Source organism: Ochlerotatus camptorhynchus, unplaced genomic scaffold (assembly GCF_037179485.1).
Source record: "Ochlerotatus camptorhynchus isolate MF236.1 unplaced genomic scaffold, CSIRO-AGI_Acam_v1.1 ptg000308l, whole genome shotgun sequence".
Lineage (NCBI taxonomy): Eukaryota > Metazoa > Arthropoda > Insecta > Diptera > Culicidae > Ochlerotatus > Ochlerotatus camptorhynchus.
Window position 1 is genome coordinate 739873 of NW_027040796.1, and position 22812 is coordinate 762684.

The window sequence follows — 22812 nt, forward strand, 5'->3', positions numbered from 1 at the left end:
ATGTTGCCGAAAGACAAATTTGTTTGGCACGTTTTGATTTTTATAAAAATATTGGAAATCGATATAAAAATCTAAGAACATCCGTGTTTTTTTTTGCAGTGATTCTTAAGGGAATGAACGTGTAAAAACATCTTTTTTTTCATTTTCATGATTTTAAAAAGTTTGGTAAAACACAAAATTGTTAGGTCTGGTTTAACCATCATAGTGTAGAAAAAATGTTTTTGCACGTAAATTTAAAATGTTTGTCATTTTTAAAGTGCCTTTTGTGTCCAATATCAGAAAAGTTAGCATTTATGATAAGCTTTCAAATAAACATAAGTTTAAAAATCTTAAAAATGCACTTTTCTTGTTATCGTTTTTTTTTTTAATTTTTCTGCCAAAATTTGTGATTTTTTTCAGTGTGTATTTTTTACAACTTTTTCTTAGACGTCATTTCAAATGTATGAGCCATTTCATGCTAGGATTTATTGAAAAACATCGACAAACCCTTTTTTTAAATTGGACGCTAGGAATTCCATGAATCTTTGCATAAATGTTCGCTAGGGGCAATGAACCAAGTTTGTGCTGCAATTTGGTCATCTTATCTTAATCTTCATCTTTCTTTATTTAGGAGATTTTCTTGGCCATTTTGACTAGCGCCAACACAAAAATTGGCTTCTCATAAATGGACATAATGGTCACTTCAAAATTGATCAAAATCGTAGAACATAAATTTTTAGTAAACATTTTGAGCTTTTTATCCAAAACAGTTTTTTTTTGTCCAGAAAATACACAAATCACATAAATACAGTTTGAAAAAAAAGCTCAAAAATTTTACTTAAATTGGTCTAAAGCTATTACGATTCTGGTCAATTTTGAAGTGTCCATTTCAGAAAAGTTAGCATGTTTGATAAGCTTTCAAATAAACATAAGTTCTCGCGTATCTTTTCAAAATGGCACAACAGCATATGTATTCATGCGAACCGAAGTACGCCCACGCAAACCAACAACATCATCTATTACTTTTTCGAAGGGTCGTATATGCTTGTGTAAACAGTGCATTTGATCGTCGTTTAGGCGTAACTAGTTGCTCGCCCACGCATACTAACACCACTGTCAGGAAGGGGAAATTTCCCCTATCTGATGGTAGTGTTAGCGTCCGTGGGCGAGCTACCAGTTACACCAAATCGACGATCAGATGCATTGTTTACAAAAGCAGATACGTCCCTTGAAAAAGTAATCGAGAGTTGGTGGTGGTGTTAGCTGGACATTTTGTTACTTCGATCTTTGCTTCCTTTAAATAAAATTGGATCTTTAATCCCTTTAAATTTCGTTTTAAACTTTTGTTCATTCGACGCTTTGTCCATGCGACTTTTTGTCCATTAAGCAGTTCCACGCCAAATGAAGAATCGGTAGTCGGAGACGAATCAGCCTTAAGCTGAAACAAAAACAACAACAATAACAACAAATCAGGAAAACTCGACCTTCACGGATTTGCATGAAAATTTGCATAATTGATTGTTATGGGATTTTTTTTTTTGCTAAAATTCAACCATTTTGGATCTTGTAAAATTAACAAAATGGCGTCTTTTACTTTTTTCAATAAATTGTGGCACGGAAACGGCACTTCTAGTCGAAATGACGTTTGAGACAAAGTAGTAGATAAAAATTTTTTTTTTTCTGGGAAAAAGGTACCAAAAAAGGTTTAGTGTAATTTCAAGTGAAAATTAAAAACCTAAGTAGGGTAAATGTCGGCTTCGGCAACCAAAATTTAGACGTTAATTTCACTGTATTTTCCCATTATAACACTTCGCTGACTGAATACAAACGATTCATTCGTCTTTCAGCTTCAATCTGATTACATTTTTACGACTGAGCAAACCTGTTATGTCAGGTTTTTCTTTAAATTATTAAAAGACTGATTTCGAGTTGTCGATAATAGAACAGCTGGTTAACACGCAGTTCAAATGGAAAGGCTGCCGAAGAAAAAGGTGTATCATTGTCATTGCCATATGTTACAATATATTAACGTCTATATAGTTCTCGTACCTCCGCCATGGCAGGACGGTCAAATAATCGTTCTCGTTTCAATATTTCCTTTTATCACACAACGTAAAAATCGGGTCCTATCCGTGCGCGACCAGTGTCCATGGTTTTGAACATTGCAAAAGTTTGCATTTTACATAAACCTTTTTTGGAAAAAAAAAAAAAAAAAACAAAACTCCGGCAAAACCATTCCGAGATATTTGAGTTTTTTTTTATTTTTTGATTGAATTTTTTCTTAAAACTTTTCGGTTTATTTTTCCTAGAAAGACATTATTTTTCTCTACAACTTTGTCTCAGGCGTCATTTCGATCAGAAATGCCGGTTTCCGTGCTACATTTTTTTTTAAATGTCAAGGACGCTATTTTGAAAATTTTACAAGTTCTAAAATGGCTTCACACAGAGAAATGATTTTTAAATTCAAATGGATATATTTTTGGCTCAGGGCCTAATATATTTTTGGTATTGTTTCAAATATATTATTTGGTTAATTCAAAGAAAAATATTTTTGAATCAACAAACCGGTTGTAGAGTCAATAATCTGTTTGTTGATTCTAAAAACCATTTTGTTGATTCAAAAATATGTTTTGTTGAAATATTGATGCAATATGTTTGAATCAATAACAAAATACATTAGGCCCTGAAACAAAAAACCCTTTTTCTGCGTGTTATTTTAGCAAAAAATTGAATCATAGCTCATAATAAACACTTACACAAAATTTCATACAAATCGGAGAAGGTCATTTCGATTTTTTTTTCCGCTGTTTTGCCTGGAACTGCTCCATTCGGCTTTTTGTCTTTCGAATGTTTGGCAAAGTTCTGGGTTGCCTGCGGTACACTGAGGCAAATGGACGTAAGAATTCCATAAGATACACTTATGAATTTTATAGTACGTTCAGACTTCAGAGTTATAACATGTTATAGCGCTATCTTGATGGTGGTTTCTGTGTTGTAATTATTTGACAACCGTTATAACATGTTATAACTACTCAGTCTGGACAGCGTTTTAGCCACAAAAAAATCAGTATGAATTTCACTGATTTGCCTTATGAAAAATAATCATAACACAAAAAATAAAAATAAAAAGAAGCAGACTGGAACCGACCCATGTTGATTACGTTGACCACTCGTTTTCAAGGCTTGGAAAAAAATAAATGGTCATAGGCGTATAAGAGCTACCACATGTTAGACGAAAGTCATTCATAATTCACGCTTATGAAATTCATATGTGGGTAATTCCAGCTCAAGTGGGTACACGGGTACACCACCTGTGGTCGATGTCACCGATTTGAGGCAAACTTGACCAAAACGCTTATTTTGGCATTCTGAACAAACGCTTTTTTTGATTTTGCTCTAAAGTGTCTAGACCCTGCTGGGCTACAACTCTGGATTTTCGAGATTTTTTTAAAAATTTCAACTTTCAGAAGAGATTACTCTATAACCAAATAAGCTATTCTTGATCTTAGAACGTCAATTTGATTCTTTTAAGTGTACCCACATTTTGTTTTTGTTATAGTAACAACAGTAAACATACTGATTACCGGCAGGTATCAAAATTGTCAAAAATGGTTTATTTTCACCATGGCTCAAATTTTCACCACACTTTGGAAAACTCTTTTACTAGATGTGTATCAAAGGGTAAATGATTTGGACGAATAGTTTTTCAGATATGACCAGATGAGTGAGTGGTAGTTTTGAGCTTTTCTGGTGAAAAATCAATGCTATTTCTTGATCAACAATAGAAAAGGGCCTATCAGCATTTGTAAACAAACCGTTCCAAAGCCCATTCCTCTAAAATCGAAGGCCGCCCACACAAACCAACACCATCTTCGTGTAGGTGGAAGTTTCCCCTATCCGATGATGGTGTTGGTTTGCACGGGTGGCCTTTGCTTTGTGAGTAAAAGGCTTTGGAACGGTTTGTTTACAAATGTTGATAGGCCCTTTTCTATTGTTGATCCAGATTTAATATTTCATTCTCGTGCCGATGGCACAATTCCCAAAAGGATCTAGGCACTTTAGAGCAAAATCAAAAAAGGCGTTTGTTCAGGATGCCAAAATAGGTGTTTTGGCTAAGTTTGGCTCAAATCGGTGACATCGACCACAACTTTTTAAAATTCTGCACCCACTTGAGCTGAAATGACCAATGACTGGATCAACAATAGAAAAGGGCCCATCAGCATTTGTAAACAAACCGTTCCAAAGTCCATTCCTCATAAATCGAAGGCCGCTCACACAAACCAACACCATCATCGTGTAGGTTAGGGTGTCCCAAAATTGCACTATGTCTGGAAATCTGGGGGCTCAACCTCCAAATGATAGCTAAGGGTGTTACAAACAAACTTTTGTATGGCAGCAACTCTGGGAAATGTTGTTTAGAGGTCACCCCGACGATATTTTTGTAAAAAGTCCATTTTTCTTAGCTATTATCCAATAAATATGTTTAGTTCTTTAAATTTCAGTGAAATCTCACCCTTTTATAATTTTCGCAGATTTCCAAGGGTCAAAACTATAAGAGAAAAAATTGCTACGGCATGTTCTAAAATGATGTTTTTTGTTGTACATCACTGCATTCAATCATCAAAAGTGGGTATCAAACATAGCGCTATTATCAATCAAATGCAGCAGATATATGGGAAATTTTATAAGCAAAAACTTTGCCGAAGACACTTTAACCTCATTTTTAATCGTTAAAAAGTTATTCGTGATTTACTGTGGAAAGAAAAGTTCAGAATTTCAATACTTGTTTGTCCACAGTATGTCCACCAGCAAATCAAACTATCATTGAAATCGATAAATACAAATCACCTACTTTGTTGCAAATCACTTGATAACATTTGTTTCGAAGTTTCTAGAATTCAATAGGAGGATATATGAGCGGAGAGGGATCACACAATTTATTAGTTACCATTTGATTGCCGTAGCAAGCAGAACCAAAAAAGAAAATCATGTCACCAAAAACCAAGCTCAAGTCGGATCTCATCACCGGTATTGCGAGGAAGCATTTGCCCAGAAACCGTTTGCCGTCGGAGTTGGCCGTCATCAGGTACTTTCGATTCAAGCACGAAACCCAACAACTTTCAATTAATCATTTTGTTCGACCATTTTCCACAGAGATGGTGCTGTTCCGCTGGTAGGAAGTGATAAAAATCCCCATATAGAAATTGAGAGAAGTGGGAATAATTTGCTTTCGGTGGTCAAAAAAAGTGAACGACAACCTAAAGCAATTAATCAGGGACTTTGTAGTTCAGTTTTTCCCCGGAAATTATTGTTAAACAAGCTACAATTAAATAAAAATGATTTTTCCCCATATATCAGTGATGTACAACAAAAAACATCATTTTAGAGAATTTGAAAAATTGTAACTAACAAATTGGACACAGAACATGTCGTAGCAATTTTTTCTCTTATAGTTTTGACCCTTGGGAATCTGCGAAAAATATAAAAGGGTGAGATTTTACTGAAATTTTAAGAACTAAAATATTTATTGGATAATAGCTATGAAAAATGGACTTTTTTCAAAAATCTCGTCGGGGCGACCTCTAAACAACATTTCCCAGAGTTGCCGCCATACAAAATTTTGTTTGTAACACCCTTAGCTATCATTTGGAGGGTGAGTCCCCAGATGTCCAGACATAGTGCAATTTTGGGACACCGTAGTGTAGGTAGATGTTTCCCCTATCTGATGATGGTGTTGGTTTGCGTGGGTGGCCTTCGTTTCGTGAGTAAAGGGCTTTGGAACGGTTTGTTTACACATGCTGATGGGCCCTTTTCTATTGTTGATCCTGATGTGTCGTTCATAAGTCGAGCCTTATGAAATTCTTACGCTTATTTGCCTCAGTGTATATAATTCATGCCTGGGGGCCTCCAAACTGGATCCTGAATCGCCAATATCCGCCGAGTGAGTTTGTGAGTGAGGATCTTCCGGGCTGAAAATGATGTCGACTTCCCTGGGCATCCAGTACCATTGTGCTTGCCACAGAATATAAAAAATTAATTCCGTGGTTGGCATATAAATCTCTTAACAAATAACTGCGGAAGCCCTTCAAGAACAACACAAAGTAGGATAAGAATATCTATTTATACCGGTAAATTGGATTCGTTTAAAAAACCTATATCCCTGAAAGTAATGTCTGTTTGTGTTTGTGCTTCCATCAGCCGTTAAATAACATCTTATCTTAATCCATCTACAAGGTGTTGTGCGCTGGTAAATTCTCTCTACCTTGCCATACATTAGCTCCCGAAAGTCGTTCCGCATGTGTAATTCAGTATTAAAATGTGATTACTGATTACTAAGTGTTTATGGGAGAGTGTGTGAGTGCGCTGGTCTAAATCAGCTGGTCTTCGTTTGGCGAGTGCGTGTATTTGGATTTGGAGGAATTGTATCCGTATCGTATAGGTGACAGTTTGCACAAACCATAGATAAGAGAACCATGATGCCAGATTTTGCCGATGCTGGTTAATAGCCAAAGTAGCAAAATAAATTAAATTCGTGCATATAAGTAGATAGCAGGATAAATATGTGATGTGACAATATACTGAGAGCCAAACAGCACGAAATGAGCCTAGATGAAGCCGCACACAGGCAACTAGGAGATGGTGGGTGGGTGGTTGATTATTTGGGGGTAAAAGATGTTAAACCACATGAGGTAAATCGGGAAGAAATAAAACAAAATTACGGATTTGGTGAATGGTGAACAACGAACGTAAAATGGACGCACAAGAAAGTGAGAAAGAATAGAAAGAAACGAAAAGCAATGCCGGTATACTGTTAGAGAACACAATGGAGCTACACTTAGACGTAGTTCGAAGATTTCGCTAACCCGTTTGCTTTGGTTGATAGACCCGGTTGAGCCAACCGCAGCAGTATCACCGCCATCGGTCAGTCCCGTGGCGATGGTTCCATTGGCGCCGGTGCCCGCACCGGTCGCATTGATTCCTCCGTTGGCCACGATGCCGGACCGTGTCCGCTGGCGTTGCTCGGTTTGTTCACCCATCGTCACGGCAAGACTTTTCGACGATCCATGCTTACTTCTATTAATACTACTACTACTATCACTGAGATGATGTTGATGATGACTGGGGAGATGATGATTCGATGCTTGCAGCTGCGATGCCGATGCGGACATGCGAATCGTCGGCAAGTGGTGCGTCTTTGCCGCTGGCAGATCGTGATGACCATTCGAGACGAGCGAATGGAGTGACCCATTCATGGTGCTTCCACCGACGGTACGATCCGGCGACGAGAGGGCCTTGCTACTGGTTTGGTCGTTGAGAGGAACCAGCTCGACCGTTTCCTTGCGGTTGCCGTTCATCGAGCGTATCAACTGATGTCGGGCATTCGGCAGATACAATGGGAAAAGGTCCGGGAGAATACAGGAATACAGACATTGATTTAAAGATCGTTCGTTAAGTACATTGCGTATCTAAGTTGTGCTATACTATGCTTTCGTTTTGCGCGTGTGGGAAGCCGATTCATAGCAACTGTATCATTTTACAGTTTCAAGCAAAATGCATCAATTTAATATCTATCAAGTTCTCTGCTACTTTCCCATTGAAATCGTAACCATGCATTAAACATTTAAATAGTTTCAATCCATAATTACCCGAGGCTTTTGCTGTTGGTTATAGTATTTTTCTCATAGAGGGCAATCCCCTTTGTGGTAGTCAGGCATTTTTTTTTCAGTATGAGACAAATCGAAACATAACAAAACATTAAGTCTCGGGAACTACCTTGTTATCTTCGAAACAATTAAAACTAGCAAATAAAGCAAAAAATATTTGCTGGGGGAAAACTCCAAAACAAATCCGAGGAGAATTCAAATGGAGATCTGATTAGAAATTTAACGGAATCCTCCGTGGAAGGATAAGGTTTGAGCCTGAAATTGAAATTTAAGACAAAAAGTGTATTCTACAATGTTGTTCTTTATAGTTAGGCCCTCATTTTTACAACAATGCATTCTAGGGTGGTTCTTATTAGCATTGACATTAAAAATCTTTTTTTTTTTTATTAAGGTATAGATTCTTGGGCAAAGTTACATAACATATGTGGAACTCGATCATCAAAAATCGACCCCATTTGAGTGATTTCAAGTGGTATGGAAGGACATCAATCTGTCAAATTGATTATACCAGCTGTAAAATTATTAAGAGGATCAAGGGGGTAGTCAATTTTATTAAAATAATTATAGCGTGTTTATAATGGTATGTCTTCTTAGTACTCCTGAACTTATCTCTTCGTATTTCCTTAACAATTTACGTTCTTTATTTATAATTATATAGCTAGCTTTAATAAATTCATCGCCTTGCTTCACACAGCAAAATATTTACGTTTGCATTATGACCTGCCACCCAACTATTTACAACCCAATTTTGATACCAAAACGTATTGTTTTCCTGTAATTATGGCCAAAAAAAGTTTGGAGACTCCACGCGTTCATTTCTGCTAACTCTAAATTTGCGCGGGTTAATTTTATCAATTTTTTTTTCTCTGAGGCAAATTTTGAATAAAAATGTTTGTACCATCTTTTCTTTGAATTTTTTTTGTAACCAATTGCATCAATCTTTGATTTCATAAGGTTTCGTATTAGAAAAAAATACTATTGTGCAAATTTGGAGTTAAGTGTATATAGTTTTAAGTCCAGAGAGCAGCAGCAATATCTTCGAATTGTTTGCATTAATATAACATCCGCAATCAATCCAATACAATTCAACCAGGTCGAAGAGACGAAGAAATATTGCATCTATAAAAAGTTAAATTACTGTTTAACAGCGCTCTTGATTGACTTCTTATCGACTTGAAAATAACAGTATCGTTTGAAAATTCCAAAAAAGAATGGCCGCATTATCAAATGAGCTGCAAACAGCAAACTCTGTCAACCATTTAAACAGCGAAGGAACAAAAGAGACGATAAATTATCTGGGCGTCACCTCTTTACACTCATTGCACATTATCTTGACAGTTGACAATTCGCCTTTTCGTTCACTCTGTAACTCTTTACTCCTATGGTATAATCCGTAAAATCCCACAAGTAAACATCAGTCTGACCGTGAAACATGGTGAACATTTTCTTATTCTTTCACTCCTACGAAAATTCCATAAGATACTATCAATCTTTACGTTAAAAAAACGGCGGCTTGCTGGTACCATGGTGGAATGAAGAGATAAGAAAAAGTTCACTAGACTTCATGCACAGATTCTCAGATGCTTGTGAGATTTTACCATAGTGGTAAAGAGTTGCAGAGTCGCCGTCAACATCAATGCTTACTGAGCATGCAACCATATATCTGCTTTTCTTTCATAAGGGCCAATGCCGCAAACGTAAACAATTCTTTTTCGGAGAATTTCTCGAGAATGAAAACTCACTCAAGTAAACCGCGAGAGTCCTCCTATCCGATAGAATCGGTGGCTTACATTGATTGACTTTGAACTACGAGAAATTTTCGAAAGAAGCCATAGTTTACGTTTTCGACATTGGTCCTTATGAACGCTGAGTGTCGATATCACGAAAATTTTGTTTTGACAGATCGATGTCCAAATATGCCAGTTATACCACTGAGGTAACACAAAAAAGGGGTCAACTTTTAATCATCTATTTTGCATGAAGTTCCACATATGTTATGTGGTGAAGTTAAAGCTGTGCTGATATCAAGCAAGTAAAAGAGAACTTTTTTGTATCTCTTGAATTGACCGATTTAGAGCAATTTTCCTAAATTGAATTAGGGTGTCTCTAAAAAACAGTATTTTTTATCAAGTTTTCTTATTTCAAATTTCTCAGCAAAGGTGTTAAGTTTCTCATGAAAGTCTAATTAAAAAGACTGTTAAAGCTCTTTAAGGCGCACTTTTCATAGCAAAACTTGTTGATGTACCCAATTATAGTAAAAAATTAATAAATTCAAATTGATTGTATACGAGTTAAAAAAAACATACCTCTATATTTTTTCATATAATTGATAATAACATACCCCCTTTCAAATGCCGTGAAAATCTTTTTTTGTTTGTTTGCCCCAACCAGAGATATTAACATTCAAAAAGCTCTGTGCAGCAAAAATTTGCGCCTTCATCAAATCTCAAATTTATTTGAAGACATCATTGCTGTAAAATTTGAAATAAGAACTAGAACTAGAGCAAAACAACTGTTTTTTAGAGACACCCTAGCTCGATTCAAGAAAATAGCTTCAAATCGGTCAATTCAAGAGATGCAAAAAACTTATTTTGAACAAAGTTGCTTGAAATTAGCTCAGCTATATATATATATATATATATATATTTTTTTTTTTATTATAGTCACTTTAACGCTCTTGGGTCATTCGTGACTTGTCCGGGGGTGAGATTTGAACTCGTGACTTTGGCGTGAGAGGTATGGTAGCTAACCACTACGCCGGGGTCACCCCCAGCTCAGCTATAACTTTGCCGAAGAATGTATACCTTAATTTCTTGAAACAAAAAATAATAATAAATTTTGGATTTCAATGATAATAAGAACCACCCTAGAATCCATTATCATAAAATGAAGGGCTTAACTATAAGGAACAACTTTGTAGAAGAGACTTTTAGTCTAACATTTTAATTTTAGGCTCAAAACTTATCCTTCCACCTAAATCTGCATTCTGGACCACTGTGCAATGTTCAGCTTAAAATACGCGCCAGGTTTAAAAAGACGAAAGAAGTGTGTATGTAATACCAACATTCATTTGATAACGGTAATGCATACATGCGGGGCTTATTGCTAGTGAAAATAAAGGTGCGTTTAGACTATCTCTAGATAGAGCTGGAATTAGGACCTAACAGCTTTTGTAAACAATGTCTTCTCTTGGTGATTTCTAGAAATTCAAAGCTCGCCCACGCAAACCAACATCCTCATCGGGTAGGGAAAGACCTCCCCTATCTGATGGTTAGGTTGGTCTGCGTGGACGTGCCTTGGATTCCTAGAAATCATCGATAGAAGTCATTGTTTACAAAAGCTGTTACGCCCTAATTCCAGCTCTATCTAGATCTGATTTGTTGGTCTGATTCGAGCGGACTGCTCGATAATTTTTGTCAGATGCAATGTTCGGATGCGTTCACACTTCTTCGACATGATGATTAGATTTGACGTTTGATTTGTCGAACGGAATAGGTTTGTGTTTAATTTTCATTCGAAAATAGCCGCAAGTGAGGTTAAAACATATTTTTTTTTCAAAAAATTCACGGATTTGAACTGCTAAAGAACGCATTATTTCTGTTTTGATGGCATTCAGCAGAAAGGTAAACCGATTTCACTATTCAATATTGTCCTGTGTATGATTTGACTGATTTTTAATCTCCAGTGTGACTGGCCGAAAGATACCGTAATGGCCTGGTCAACAAAACAGTGTTTATATAATACGAAGCATGTATTATATAAGAATAAGCATGCCCAACAGAGGTCTGAGAGCCTACTAAGCTTTTTTTAGAGCTTCAGAGGAGTTCGGAGATCTACTGAGAAATTTGTAGAGCTTCAGGGTAGTTCGTAGATCTTGAAAACAGAGCTACAAATCTTTAGAAATTTCAAGAAATTTGCACATATTCAGAAAAATTTACAAGAGAGATCGTAGATCTTCAGATAACCGTTAAAAAAATCAAAATTCAGAAATCAGAACTTCAGTCCAAGAATCTACATTGAAATATAAAGAATTTCACAGAATTTTGGAGATCTACTGAAAAATTATTGAACATCAGTGAAGTTCGTACATCTTCAGAACAAAGATACATAACTTTGAAAAAATTTCATAACTTCTGAAAAAATCACAAGAATGGTCATAGATCTTCAGATAAATTTGAAGAACTTCAAGAAAGTGTGTAGATTTTCAAAAAACTTCAGGGAAATTCGGCGACTTAAAAGAATACTTATTCGATTTTAGAGAAATTTTTAGATTTGGAGAGAAACATTTAAAACTTCAAGGAAGCTCAAATATTTTCAGATAAATTTGGAGAACTTAAGGTAATTTAGAAGATCTTCAGGGAAATTTTCAGATCTTCAGAGTAGCCCCGAGAGCCTACAGAGGAATTTACAAAACTTCAGAGAAGTTTGCAGATCAACTGAGAAATTTATTGATCCTCAAGGTTTTTTTTCGTAGATCTTGAGAATACAACTATGGAGCTTCAGATAACATTACAGAACTTTAAAGATATTTGCAGAAATTTGAGGAACTTCAGAAGAGTTCAGAGAGTAGATCGTAAATCTACTGAACAATCTGCAGATGTCTAAAGAAATTTTCTGTATTTTATTGCGATTCTTGGATTTTAAGAGAAGTTTACAGAAATTCAGGAATGTTCGCTGATCTTCAGAGATACTTGCAAAATTTCAGAACAAATAGTAGATCTTCAGAGATCTTTCTAAAACTTCCAGGAAGCTCAAAAATTTCCAGATAAACTTATAATACTTTACGGAATGGTGTAGATGTTCAGAGATATTTGCTGACATTCATTGAATCATGAAAATCTAAAGAGAAAATTACAAAACTTTCGAGAAGTTTATAGATAATTAGAAATTTATCTCTGATTAATTGTTGATCTTTAAGAATCTTAAATCTGCAGGGATTCAGAAACTTTGTAGATTTTTAGAGAAATTTGCAGAACTTATGAAGAAAACAGAACTTCAAAAAAAATCTGCAGAACTAGCGAGAAATCTGCGTATCTTCAGGAAAGTTTGTTAATCATTAAATATATTTTACCAGAAAACATTCACAAAACTGCAGAGAAATATGCAGAATGAGTTCTTAACATAAATTTTCAGAACTCAAAGAATCATGTAGATCTATAGAGAACTTTTCCCACTAGTTTGTCGAAAGTTGGTATGGTGGAGTTTTGAAATCCTTCCTCGTTTTCATATCACAGTTCTTGAAGGACAAGATGAGCGAGATCCCTGCTGGTGTTCCTCCTGAGCAACCATATCATACTCCACAAATTTCACCTCCTCCTTTTCATTTTATTTAAAATAATAAAAGCTAATACACCTACCTAGAGCAATTTTCCGGTAATACATGATGGAAGTATTTACTTTTGATTACTAAATTGATATTTTTTTCAACATGTGCAAGCAGTGTGAACACCAGCAAACAGGGGGAGTTTAACAAAGTGTGTCGAAAGTAAATTCGAGCAGATTTTCCATTACGGTGGCGGTCAAAATCAGCCCAAGAAATCACATAGTCTTATCATAGGACCTTAACCTCTGAATGGACGTGAATTACCAGGCATTCTGAAATGGGTTCCTGGATCTGCAATAAAGCTATCACCTTCTAGCTTCCGGCCTAAAACTGTCTGCAATTACTGCAAACGAGAAATTGCAGATGATATTCTTCCATAATATCACTGCCAGCCAGTTGGGGTTAGTTTGAATACACAGACAGTTCTGAGTAACATTCCAAGACGTTTGTGAGGAGAATCTTAAAAAGATCCTGAGGAAAAATCCAGGTGAATTTTAAGGAGGATTCCAAGAAAATTTAAAGGGAATTCAAAGGATAATTTTATAGGAATACTGAGGAGAATTCCTAATGAATCAAATCATGACGATAGTTCTAAAAGAATTATGAAGAACTAAGAAATTTCAAGAGTTCCAAAAACCTAATTCTGATGATAGATCTAAAGGAATTCTGATTATTACAAAGAAACGTAGGAGGAGTATTCCAAGGGAATTATCAGAAGAGTTTCAAGGGATTCCACAAAGAATTCCAAGGTGATTCTAAGGAAGTTCTAATGCAATTTTGTGGAGAAATCATAGAGAATGCTGAGGAGAATTTTAAGGAATGAGTGGCAATGCAATGATTAAGTTGATTAAAAACAAAAATATGATCAGAATATCAAAAAATTCTGAACAATACTCCAAGGAAACGATGAAGTGGTTTCCTGTGGAATTCTGTGAAGAATAACGAGGTATTTATTCTGATAGATATACCAAAGGATTTCTGAGGATTTTTACCAGGGCACTTAAAACAGTATTCTGGAGAGAAAGTTAAACGGAATTCTGGTGAGAATGATTAGGAATTCTAAGAGAATTGTAGAACGAATTCCAAAAGTAATCTACAGAAAAATATTGGAGTGCTATGTAGAAAATATCAGACAGAATCCCAAGATTATTCTAGGGAAAGTATGGAAAGAAATTTGTGGAAATTCTAGGACGATTCTAAGGAAATTATTGAGAAAATGTCAAAGTAATCTTCCGAACCGGTTTAAGCAAATTATCAAGAATATTTAGACATAGACAAATGTTTTAAATATCAATATCTAAACCAAATTCAAGACTATGGAAACGTTTTCATGATTCTGTTTTTGTTTGGATCATAATCTATACATATCCTGAATGAACAATACAAATACAATGAAAAATGAAAAAGTTAAAAAAGTTTTACGCCAGAAGCTAGTGGCTGTTTTCAAAGTTATTATCAATTCCATTGATAAACGAGTTTTGGGAAGAATGAGGAAAAAAGGGTCTAGTTTGGTCTACACAGCGTGAGATTAGCTTAAGCCTTTCCTTCCCAGAAGCTTTTTCGTTGTTTCGAGATGCAAACATGTGCTTTTGAAAAAGGTGCTAGAACAAAAGTTGTCGAATCCATTAAAAAATATCAATCGTATTTTAATTGTTTTTCAATAGTTGATGAATTTAACTCTCAAGAATACATATGGACGAGAATAATGAGCACATGGAGAAGTTTAAAAAAGTACTGACTATTTAATGGTAGATTGACGAACATGAGATGGTCCAAAAACTTATGGATCAGCTGTGCCACCATGGGAAGGAGAGGCTTAAGTTGATTTCCTTTGCTTTCTACCTTATCATTTACTGCATTTTATAGCAGTAGGTAATAGGTAGTTGTTTATAAATAAAGGGGAGAAACGGGTGAATTGGGGCACTTCCAAACTCAAACTCAAATGTGCATTTGGGGAAACAAACTTTGTTCGAAAATTTAATTAATAACTCGTCTGCAAAACCTTCTCTTGATGTATTCAGGGTGACCACTGGATTGATTCCAAAGGGCACTAAGCCGAACGCTACTGGGCAGAATTGGTAATATGTAGATGGGAATTTCTTATAGAAAACAATGAAATAGGGGAATGACTCTAATGTTGGCCTATGGATCAAAGATTGGAAAGAAATCGGCTATTTATCAATTTCAGGGCTGGTAACCATCACTGCTGTCAAAAATAGTGATTCTAGTGACCATGTTGAAGAAATAAGTGACTAAATAATGACTTATAGTTGTAAAAATAGTGACCAAAACGTGACCCTCAATTGAATTAAAAATAAATTTTATTAAAAACTCTTAGCAATTTCTGAGGAGCACAACTCCTGTGAACTTCAAAGGAAAATTCCAAGGGCATTCTGAGGATAATTTCATAAAGTTTGTGGGAGAAAACAAATTAAGTTCTTGGATTTTTGAAATCCTAAAAGAAGGATCACAATTAAATATGAGAATAACTCCAGGACATCTGCAAAGGAATTCGGAAAATAAATTCAGGAGAGTTTGCCAAACAAATTATGAGAAGAAATCTAAGGAATTTGTGTGTAAAAAATGCCAATGAGTTCTTAGGAGACTTTCAATGTGAGTAGAATTCCAAGGGAAAGAGTGAGATTCAAAGGGAAATCTGAAATGAATTCAGTTAATATTCTGATAATCTTTCCAAAGGGTGTCTTATTGTGGAGAACTTCAAGGTAATTACGAGGAAAACTAAAAGAAAATAGAGTTCGAAGGACAGCTTCATCGAAATTTCCATTGAATATAGAATGGACTATTCTGAGAACTTCCCAAACTTTTCCTGAAGTTAATGAATTTGTCTTGAAATTCTTTATAGGACTTCCTAAAGTTTCCTCTAACGATCATGAATTTCTTCTAAAGGTTTAACAATTCGTTGAAGTTCTCTAAATTTCTTTAAACTTTATGTGACTTGTCTAATGTTAACGGAACTGCTCTGAGGTTTTCTGTTCTCTTCTTAAATTATCCAAACTGCTCTAACGTTTTTACAGTTCTCATGAAGCTTGTTGTACTGCGCTGAATTTAATTGTACCGTCCTTAAAATGTTTGAGCTTCAGTGAACTTCTGAACTCATGCGAAGACCTCTATTATATTTTTTACGTCTCTGTAAATCTGGGAACTGCTTTAAATTTTCCACTAATTTTCTGAAACTAATGGAACTGACCTCTCCCTGAAATTCCTCCAATTTTCGGAGCTTACTAAACTTTTTTTCAAATGCTCCCGCATTTTGCTAATGTTCATAAAAATTCCTGAAGTTTGCGGATCTCCCCTTAACCTCCAAAGATTCCTATGAAGTTCTCGAAATGTTTCTGAAGACCACTGTCCTTCTGTGAAGTTTTCGAAGTTTTTCTAAATTTCTGGCACTTTTGTGCTCCCACAATTTTCATGGAAAATTTAAAAATTAATGTAGGGGAAATGACGGCTTCGGCATGCCAGACTATTTTCGGCAACCCGAATTGAAACACTATTTTCACTGGATTTTCTTACGAAAACACTTCGCTGAATGCATGCAAACGATTCTTTATGCTTTCAGCTTCAATTTGACTATATTTTTACCACTGAGAAAAAGCAATCTAGCAAGGTTTTCTTGAAATGAAACACACGCACTAAAAATTGTAGCTGATTTTGAGTTGCCGATAATAGAACAGCAGATTTACATGCAGTTCAAATGGAACGGTTGCCGAAGAAAAACTGGTTGCCGACAATACTAGACTCACTAGAGAAGATTGGAGCTTTATAAAAGCGTTTCAAAACAGTTTTTGACAATTCTTTCGACTGAAATTGTTAGAGCAGCTGGCAGCAAAAGATTGTAAACAAACCATTACTGCATATGTGTGCGTTCCTTAGAGAAAAAGGCTATAGAAAAAAAGGTCGCTGCTTAGGTTGCCGAGAATACGTAAATTCCCCTAGTTTTTTTTAAATTTTCACTAAAGTTCTCATGATTTTCCTGAAACTTCCATCATCGACACAAATTTAAAACTTTTTCAATAGTCTAGACTTTCCTTTTCAATTCTCTAGACAGCCCTAAATTGATCAGTATATTTTAAGAACCCGCAACTTTACTGAAATTAATTGATTTGCCTTGAAGTTTCGACAATTTTCCTTAGTTATTCTAACCATCAAAAACGCTCACTTATTCTCCCTGAACTAACCTATGCTTACCTGAGGTTATCCGGCAAATTTTCTGATATATATATATTCAAAATTCCCTGACGTTTTTGGATCAATCATAGAATTCTTGGAATACCCCAGAATTCCACGGAATTTCTTGTAAGCCTCTGCAAATTTGCTTAAGTTAATGGGATTATTCTGAAGCTATCTAATCGTCCTGGAAGTACTCGGAACTTCGCTGAATATCATTGAACTATCTCAATTCTAAGTTCACTTGAATTTCTTGAAGATATTTATCGCTGCTTGCTAAAAGTTCTCGCATTTTTTCATCAGCTTAGCTAAATGATCGCATTTTTAAAAGTTCTTGAAATATCCATGATCTAACACCCTTAAAATACTCTCACGTTTTCCGGTTGTTCATATAATTTTTATCACGTTCCAGACGTTCTATCGGAGCTTTGCTGAAGTTTCCGGAACTTATTTAAGGTTTCTACAATTTCCTTGAAGTTATTTGAACTGCCCTTTGATTCTTAATGTTCTCGAAGCTTCCCTGAAGCTCTCAATTCTATGGAAAATAAATTTCTCGGAATTTCTTCCTGAAATATTTCTGAAGTTTTCATAAATTCTCTGTTACAGTACTTCCCTGAAATTTTCGGAACATATTAAGGGTTCTCAATTTTTCTAAATTTACGATTATAGATTTTTAAACTGCTCCAAAAAGTCTGAACTAAAGTCATGGGAACTGCTCTTAAGATCTGAAATTCCCCAAAGAGCACTAGATCTAGCTTTTCTGAGGTACTTAGAGCTTCTTAAAAATTTGCACAATACCCCTCAAGGTTTCTATATTTCTCAAATTCGCTTAACACCTGTGATGTGCTTTGAAATTCTAGGAACGTCATAAAAGTTCCTGGAAATTTTCGGATGTTAAAAGATCCGATTTGAGGATTTTAAAGCTTCCAGTAAGTTTCCCATAATTTCAGTCTGTTAACTTCCCTTATGTTACCGTAGTTTGTTTATGGAGCTTCACTGAAATTCTCATCATTTCCTTTAATTCCTCAGAATTTCTTTAAAGTTCCTAAAATTGTTGTGAAGTTAATGGGACTGCAATGAAGATTTCTAATCTTTCATAAAGTTAGTTACGAACTTGAAATAAATCATTTAATGTTTTCCTTAATTCAGGCACTTCGAAAATTTTCAATATCTTGAACATGGAATACGAAACTACAAGACATTGCATTTTAAAAATAGCTTTCTTATTATAAGTCTGAAATTTATCCATTAAAGTTCTGGAAAAACCTTGAAAACTCAGGAAATTTTATTTAGAAAAATGAGTAGATAGAGAAAGACGATTAAACGTCACAAAGCAAAGAATGATCAATCTTGAAATAAATTCACGCTAAAAAAAGTTGAAAATAGTGACTGATTACAAGAAAAAGTGAATTTAGTGACTTTACCCTTAAAAAAGAAACTTTTTAGTGACTGGCTTGAAAAAAGTGAGCAGGTCACTAAAAAGTGACTCACAGTGACATTGGGAATGGATATTTTTGGTCGCTATTGAAAATTTAGTCGATTGCTAAATTTATGTATCTGCCCAAATTAGGGGCATTTAGGCCGACATTACATCCATTTCCCCTATATGAAATAAAAATTGAGAAAAAATTTCAAGATTCTGAGACAGAAGAAAATTCTCAAGAATGTGAGGTTTAATTAATTTCTTTTTCAAAATTCAAGATCCCAGATTCTTTAAAAAAAAAAAGTCAAATTTCTTCTCTTCAAAGACTTAGACTCAATTTTAGGATTCTGACATGTTAAAAGGTTTCTATAGAAGGATGATGAGGTTGTCAAATGAGTATAACGATAAGTCTAAAGGGCTTATAGGGATAATTCTAGATTAAGTCTATGGGAACTTTAAAGAGAACTGAAGGTGAATTCCAATCTTGTTCCTAAGGAATCGGAAGGAATTTCTCGGAGCATTCTAAGTGAATTATGAAAAGAATTCAAAGGGAATTCATCCTACAACAAGCTTAATGATGATATGGCTACAACCCTGATACTGTTGTTCGGGATTATCCTCTGGTAAGAAGACATAGTATACTGAAGAGACAGAATGAATCAAATGCATTAATTTGCTTGAAAATGAGCGACTCTTTTGTCAGAACTTATCGGCAGGAATGCGTCAAATGCACGCTGAGCGCAAGCACCGAAAATCTGTATGGCAGAGAAGACAAACGATTCGTATGAGTAAACATAGTAAATCAATTCCATGTCTAGCTACGAGGGGATCCCAAAATATCGCAGATAAAGCTATTTACTATTCTGGACATGAAAACAAAAGCAATGTTCCGCATTTTTTGCAGCCATGTATAGTTCATAAGAAGATAAGGAATGACTGTAAATTTGACTTGGCGGGATTTCGAGTGGCCAAAGTTTCTTTTAATAGATGGAACTGGTCATGAAATCATGTTGAGATTTAGGTGAGCCGCACTTCTATCAACTGACAATCGCTCAATAAAAAATATCCCATCTAGGGACACTGATAACGCACGTTGCGGTATTTGTTTTATCTCTGAAAACCATTGTTTTCGATACATTACACCCAAATCGTTGAAACTTTATCATTCATTCATGATTACGATGTCACGTAAACTGATAAGCGCCGCCGGTAGGATTTGCGCTATGAGTGTCGCATCAATAGGGTTAAGATCTCAAATTGTTGAGCTATTGTTAAAAATCTAACACTGCTTCTTGGTTCCAATTCCGTCATACGAGTTTCAATTACATCCAAACACACTGAAATGGCATTGGATTCACTTCAACATACGGATGAAGGCAGAAAAAAATGGATTCGCAAGGAGCGAGAATGGAAGTATATATTCATATTATGGGTTTTTATATACGTTGTGTTGTAGCTTTTGAACCAAATTTTCGTACCAAACGTATGGTTGATTCGTTCACGTCGAAATCATTGATACATTTGATGTTTCTGCTCGATATGACGGAAATATGCGCAGATCCAGAAGTAGTTCATTACCCTAAGGAAGATAAATAAATGACGTAGCATTTCAGTTGGTGATTCATGAAACGTAAACAAACGTCCAACGTCATTTATGAACTCCGGTGGCACAAAAGTAATCCAAGAACACTCTGCTTAGAGCCGATATTGAGAGCTGATGGAAACATTATGAGTTTCAGCTTCGTTTATGCCGTTGTTTGAACGACCATGGTAACGTTGCGGTATAGGAGAAAATTTATCAAGTGCGTGGTGTTTTCGAAGGTTGTCTCGGCGTATTTCAGTTGTTTTTTTCTTTCTAAAAACATGAAATTATATGAAAGAAGTGCATGAAATTCAATTCACGGTGGCTTCAAGAACCAATGACTGTGCAATCGATTGGTCATACTCGGATGGGTGGATCTCATCGGCAAACCATGATGATGGTAACGTATGAACGAAGCTTAAAACCATGCCGACATCAACGCCACTGCTATCACTTATGGCAGCTTCAAGAACCAATGGCCGTGCCAGAGGATTGCATTTATGCAGGTTCCCTTATCGTTCCAAAATGACGTTTTATGGTTGGGAGGTGGTTCATAAACTACGTATTCACCCTGCGTAGACAATCATCCATATAAATTTTTGCGGACCATAGACACACGCCATCCCCCTCTTAAGGTGTTTCCTTGTAGAGTCCTTATTCTTATCACACTTCGCAATTTTAAAGGCACAAATCTACTTGTTGTTTGCTGCGGAGAAGCAATCGGTCTGAAAGTTTCAAATTTATAAACCTCAGATCTTGAATTTACGAGGTTTATAAATCTGTAATTTTCAGACATTGCACAATGGGGGGAAAAGGACGAAAAAATACATTCAATTGTGTACCACTGAAATTACCTGTTTGAAAAATATAGTTCATATCATTTCTGTAGGTAAACAACTAGCGGAATCGAATGTAAATGCGGTTTCATCCTGGAAAGAATACAGTAAATTTGAGTTTTTTTGCTTTTTCTGCCTAAAAAATATAGGAATAAATCTAGACCAACATTTGAAATAGGCGGAACCACCAAACGTAAACAAAATGAAAGAGAATCAAAACACTCCCACACCAACTAACAATGCTATTTGATACACGAAGTTTGCTCTATCAGATGATGGCGTTAGATTACTTGGATGTGCTTTGATTTGAATTTGCGTTTAAAGCCATTGTTTACGTTTGGCTGTTCTGCCTGTTTCAATTGTTGGTCTAGACTCACTGTATTCTCCCAGGATGAAACCGCATTTACATTCGATTTCGCAAGTTGTTTACCTACAGAAATTATATGAACTAGAGAGGGTCTAGTATAAGAGAGGAGTGGATTCAAAGCAAATTGGATTGACAACCTATGCCTAGGTGATTTCTAGCAACACTTCCAATGCAATCAAGATAGGCGCTGCTCAATTGGCTCTGGCTTAGACAGTTCGCTCTTCTCTTATACTAGACCCTCTCTAATATGAACCATATTTTTGTTTCAGCGAGTTTCGGAAATGCTACAAAATAAAATGTATTTCTTCGACCATTTTTCCTTATTGTGCATTGGTTGCTTCTCCACAGCAAACAAGTAAGTAGGGGAAATGGCTCTAATGTTGGCCTATGGATCTAAAAATTGATTGATTAAAATATCATGTTCTTCAATTTTCCTAAGAACAATGCGTCGGCTAGACAACACAAATGGTTGCTAATAAAAAAAGCCCACAAATGCTTTCATTCGAAATTTATGAATGTGCCCAATATGAGGGCACTTAGGCACATAGGAACATTAACCCTACCTAGTAGTTTCAGCAACGTGCATTCACAAAAACCTTAATATTTTGACTAGTGACAATGCGAAGAGTAATGCGAAAAAGGATGCTAAAAGGAATCGCCTCAAGTGTCTACGTGGTTTATGAACAAGAGAATCATTTTTTTCTGAGAAGAAAAAGAAGAAGGGACGGCTAAGAGACACACAAAGCCAACGAGGAGGGTTAGGAACAGGAAAAGAGAAATCTTGAGCAAATAAAGAGAAAATATTTTGTTAGTAACAAAACAGAAAGAACGAAAAAAATCGAAAATTATCTTCACTTAAAGTGAGGGGTAACAACCATAAGCGCGCGATACGTTGTTCTGGTGTGGGATGATGTGAAGCATTGGAAAGCACGTGTGAACCTACCTCGTCCTCTCGTTTTCTGAGATCGGATTGCACTTCTTCCAGCTCTTCGGCTGCCTCCGTCGAGGACATGTAGTAGCCATCCTTGAGCATCTTCAGTCCGAACAGTGCAAACAGAGCCGTCGAAATGTAGTAGGTGTACACCCGCGGGATAATGGTGGCTGCCATGCCGAAAACGGCCGACAGAACCGTCATCAGGGCCAGGGCGGCGATCGCTCCGGCGAACACCGTCAGCCGGGGATGCCGCATGGCCATGATGGCAGCGATGAAGAATGTCTTATCGCCCAGTTCCGACACAATGATGACCGAGAAAGAAGCAACGAAGGCGTGCACGAAGCCAACGTCGGAACTGAAGAAACCCCCGGATTTCTTCTCCCCGGGTGCACCACTGCTTCCAATATCTGCATTCTGTAAAAGAAACAAATAAATAGCTTCAACACTTCAGGAAGCATCAAATGAAAGTGCGATTTTGAGACAAGAAATAACGAACAGCCGCCCTCATCAAACATCATG

The 22812-nt window shown here is 36.0% G+C and overlaps 1 protein-coding gene across 1 annotated transcript in view; it reads right to left on the bottom strand.

Moving 5' to 3' along the window:
* LOC135707337 (putative divalent cation/proton antiporter TMEM165) overlaps window positions 1–22812 on the bottom strand; it is a 30422-nt gene that overhangs the window by 6822 nt on the left and 788 nt on the right. The window contains exons 2-3 of the mRNA XM_065229148.1: window positions 22303–22707; window positions 6843–7346 (exon numbers count right to left, since the gene is read on the bottom strand). Of these exons, the coding sequence (XP_065085220.1) occupies window positions 6843–7346; window positions 22303–22707 (909 nt within the window). The remainder of the gene's footprint in view (window positions 1–6842; window positions 7347–22302; window positions 22708–22812) is intronic.